A 4637-nucleotide genomic window follows, 5' to 3' on the forward strand; every position below is an offset into this window, starting at 1 on the left:
AAGGCCAAAAACTGTCGTACTCGAAAATGGTAGCGGCTCGCGAAATTCCCCCAATGTCCCGTTTTTTGTTCGGGGGTCCTGTGGTAGGTTAGGATAAAGGGGGCACTTTAGTACAACAGTTTCCTGACCTTGGGAACGCTGACGGGAATGGGCTGAACCACCACCACTACCACTGTCCCTCACACTACCACCAGTGGTGGTAGTGTGATGCCACCACTGGTGGTAGTGTGATACCGCCAGTGGTGGTAGTGTGACACTACCACCAGTGGTGGCATCACACTACCACCACTGAGTGAACACTATACGACATCATCCATCACACTTCCAAGTTCCAGGCCAGCACACCATCTGTCTTATTGCCACATAATGAAACGTTTGAACGAACGTTTTCATAAAACAAAATAAAACAAAATCAAACGTAATTTACTCTAACCAAAATGCGTTTGTTGTATATTGTTGTTGTGTCTTTGGCGGTGTTTGTGTTGGGCGAGCCCCAGGGGGACGGCGCGGGGTCACCGGGGGAGGGCGCGGGGTCACCGGGGGACGGCGTGGGGTCACCGGGGAGCAGCATGGGCGTGGGGTCACAGGGCGGCAGCATGGGGTTACAGGGCGGCAGCATGGGGTTACAGGGCGGCAGCATGGGGTCACAGGGCGGCAGCATGGGGTCACAGGGCGGCAGCATGGGGTCACAGGGCGGCAGCATGGGGTCACAGGGCGGCAGCATGGGGTCACAGGGCGGCAGCATGGGGTCACAGGGCGTCAGCATGGGGTCACAGGGCGGTAGCACGGGGTCACAGGGCGGTAGCACGGGGTCACAGGGCGGTAGCATGGGGTCACTGGGATATAGCATGGGACCACGAGGGGGTAGCAAGGGCACGAAGCCACAGAAGGGCGGCAAGGACAGGAAGTCACAGAAGGGCGGCAAGGACAGGAAGCCACAGAAGGGCGGCAAGGACAGGAAGCCACAGAAGGGCGGCAAGGACAGGAAGTCACAGAAGGGCGGCAAGGACAGGAAGCCACAGAAGGGCGGCAAGGACAGGAAGCCACAGAAGGGCGGCAAGGACAGGAAGTCACAGAAGGGCGGCAAGGGCGCAGGGCTCCGGAAGGGCGGCAAGGGCAAGGGCACGGAGTTGCAGGGGGTCGGCCAGGGCCTGGAGGGCGGCCAGGCCAAATGGTGCAGAGAGACCGAATGGGGCGGGAAGCTCATATTGTGCAGTACCACCAATTGGGGTGAGGAGTCTACATTGGTCGGGAAGCCTAAGGAGGGAAAGAAGCCCAAGGAGGGAAAGAAGCCCAAGTTGGGAAAGAAGCCCCAGTTGGGAAAGAAACCCCAGTTGGGAAAGAAACCCCAGTTGGGAAAGAAACCCCAGTTGGGAAAGAAACCCCAGTTGGGAAAGAAGCCCCAGTCGGGAAAGAAGCCCAAGGAAGGAAAGAAGCCCAAGGTGGGAAAGAAACCCCAGTTGGGAAAGAAGCCCCAGTTGGGAAAGAAACCCCAGTTGGGAAAGAAGCCCCAGTCGGGAAAGAAGACCAAGGAGGGAAAGAAGCCCCAGTTGGGAAAGAAGCCCCAGTTGGGAAAGAAGCCCCAGTTGGGAAAGAAGCCCCAGTTGGGAAAGAAGCCCCAGTTGGGAAAGAAGCCCCAGTTGGGAAAGAAGCCCCAGTTGGGAAAGAAGCCAAAGGAGGGAAAGAAACCCCAGTTGGGAAAGAAACCCCAGTTGGGAAAGAAACCCCAGTTGGGAAAGAAGCCCCAGTTGGGAAAGAAGCCCAAGTTGGGAAAGAAGCCCAAGGAGGGAAAGAAGCCCAAGGAGGGAAAGAAACCCCAGTTGGGAAAGAAACCCCAGTTGGGAAAGAAGCCCCAGTTGGGAAAAAAGCCCCAGTTGGGAAAGAAGCCCCAGTTGGGAAAGAAGCCCAAGGAGGGAAAGAAGCCCAAGGAGGGAAAGAAGCCCAAGGAGGGAAAGAAGCCCAAGGAGGGAAAGAAGCCCAAGGAGGGAAAGAAACCCCAGTTGGGAAAGAAGCCCCAGTTGGGAAAGAAGCCCAAGTTGGGAAAGAAGCCCAAGGAGGGAAAGAAGCCCAAGGAGGGAAAGAAGCCCCAGTTGGGAAAGAAGCCCCAGTTGGGAAAGAAGCCCAAGGAGGGAAAGAAGCCCAAGGAGGGAAAGAAGCCCAAGGAGGGAAAGAAACCCCAGTTGGGAAAGAAGCCCCAGTTGGGAAAGAAGCCCCAGTCGGGAAAGAAGCCCCAGTCGGGAAAGAAGCCCCAGTCGGGAAAGAAGCCCCAGTCGGGAAAGAAGCCCCAGTCGGGAAAGAAGCCCCAGTCGGGAAAGAAGCCCCAGTCGGGAAAGAAGCCCCAGTCGGGAAAGAAGCCCCAGTCGGGAAAGAAGCCCCAGTCGGGAAAGAAGCCCCAGTCGGGAAAGAAGCCCCAGTCGGGAAAGAAGCTCCAGCCGGGAAAGAAGCTCCAGCCGGGAAAGAAGCCCCAGGCGGGAAAGAAGCCCCAGGCGGGAAAGAAGCCCCAGTCGGGAAAGAAGCCCCAGTCGGGAAAGAAGCCCCAGTCGGGAAAGAAGCCCCAGTCGGGAAAGAAGCCCCAGTCGGGAAAGAAGCCCCAGGCGGGAAAGAAGCCCCAGGCGGGAAAGAAGCTCCAGCCGGGAAAGAAGCCCCAGGCGGGAAAGAAGCCCCAGGCGGGAAAGAAGCCCCAGTCGGGAAAGAAGCCCCAGTCGGGAAAGAAGCCCCAGTCGGGAAAGAAGCCCCAGTCGGGAAAGAAGCCCCAGTCGGGAAAGAAGCCCCAGTCGGGAAAGAAGCCCCAGTCGGGAAAGAAGCTCCAGCCGGGAAAGAAGCTCCAGCCGGGAAAGAAGCTCCAGCCGGGAAAGAAGCCCCAGGCGGGAAAGAAGCCCCAGTCGGGAAAGAAGCCCCAGGCGGGAAAGAAGCCCCAGGCGGGAAAGAAGCCCCAGGCGGGAAAGAAGCCCCAGTCGGGAAAGAAGCCCCAGTCGGGAAAGAAGCCCCAGTCGGGAAAGAAGCCCCAGTCGGGAAAGAAGCCCCAGTTGGGAAAGAAGGGTAAGAAGGGAGAAGGAAAGCCGAAGGAAAAAGGAAAGCTGAAGGGGGAGGAGAAGAAGAAGGAGCACAAGAAGGGCCACGGCCTGGACCCCGTGTGCGTGGTGTACATCCCCACGGGGAAGAAGGACCAGCCCCCGGCCACCGCCCTGGTGGTGGAGACAGACCTGCCCGGCCTCCTGAAGCCAGGCTCCACCTTCACCAAGGGCACCAAGGACAAGGGGAAATCTCTCTACGTGGTGTGCAGTAAGGACAAGTTCTGGATGGACTGGGTCTTTGAACCAGGGTTCTGAGCTCCCCCCTTTGGAACCTGAGCTCCATTGGGGACTCAGAGTCTTGGACTATATAGGATCTACCACTCCACGATGACTCTCTGGCGGGATCAATTTGTCTTCTTCACTTAATTTTACTTTTTTTTTTGCGTGGGGGTAAATGAGCGTCTTTTCACACTACTACCACCACATTTCTTTTATTGCAGACCTGTAATTGCCCATAACATTCCTGTATATGCAACGAGTCAGAGAGCACAGTATCACTTCAGACTACACAAGGCAACTTGAAGGGGGCACGGGTGGCAGAGGCCATATCTTCTCTATACTCTATCTTACTGTTTGGAGCTCGTAGGTTCGGGGCTCGGAAGTCCACTTCCCGAGGGTCGTGCGGCCCAGGCTCTGCTTCAGGAGGCTGGGGTCGTTCATGCTCTTGTTGGGGTGGTTCTTCTCCGGCCCCGTCCACGGTGGTCACCGAGTTTGGAGATCCTTGAGCTCTCTTTTACAGACTTCGAGGTTAACTCCGGAGCTGGAGCCCCGAGAGCAGTTCGTTGTTGTCTTCAACCTCGTTCTGGCAGTTCCTGCGACGGCGCTGGAACCAATCGCATTGGCGTTTGCCTTTCCATTGGAGACTTTTGGCGCCGTGGAGAAGAGGGGGGGGGGGGGGAGGACCGTCTACATAGGTAACAGCTTCTCCCCCATATCAACCTACCCTGGCTTTGCGCCCTGGAGAGGCCACTGCAGACTGACAACCGGAGCGCAACTATATAGTCTTCTATGACTGATGGATCCCTACTACTACTACTGTAACCCTCCTCGCTACACACTATCTTTATTAATGTCGTCACTACACACTATCTTTATTACTGTCTTCACTACACACTATCTTAATTACTGTCTTCACTACACACTGCCTTTATTGCTGTCTTCACTACACACTGTCTTCACTACACACTCTTTTTATTACTGTCTTCACTACACACCATCTTTATTACTGTCTTCACTACACACTATTTTTATTACTGTCTTCACTGCACACTTTCTTTATTACTGTCCTCACTACACACCATCTTTATTACTGTCTTAACTACACACTTGCTTTATTACTATCCTCACTACACACCATCTTTATTACTGTCTTCACTACACACTGTCTTTATTACTGTCTTCACTACACACTATCATTATTAGTGTCTTCACCACACACTATCTATATTGCTGTTTTCACTTCACACACTATCTTTATTACTGTCTTCACTACACACACTATCTTTATTACTGTCTTCACTACACACACTATCTTTATTACTGTCTTCACTACACACACTATCT

At 54.8% G+C, this 4637-nt stretch overlaps 1 protein-coding gene across 1 annotated transcript; it reads left to right on the plus strand.

Moving 5' to 3' along the window:
- Positions 1–437: 437 nt before the first annotated feature.
- LOC123745211 (neurofilament heavy polypeptide-like) lies at positions 438–3329 on the plus strand. The gene has a single exon (XM_069300421.1). The coding sequence runs from the start codon at positions 438–440 to the stop codon at positions 3327–3329; it is 2892 nt and encodes a 963-aa protein (XP_069156522.1).
- The last annotated feature ends 1308 nt before the right edge of the window (positions 3330–4637 follow it).

This window comes from Procambarus clarkii, chromosome 44 (genome assembly GCF_040958095.1).
Source record: "Procambarus clarkii isolate CNS0578487 chromosome 44, FALCON_Pclarkii_2.0, whole genome shotgun sequence".
Lineage (NCBI taxonomy): Eukaryota > Metazoa > Arthropoda > Malacostraca > Decapoda > Cambaridae > Procambarus > Procambarus clarkii.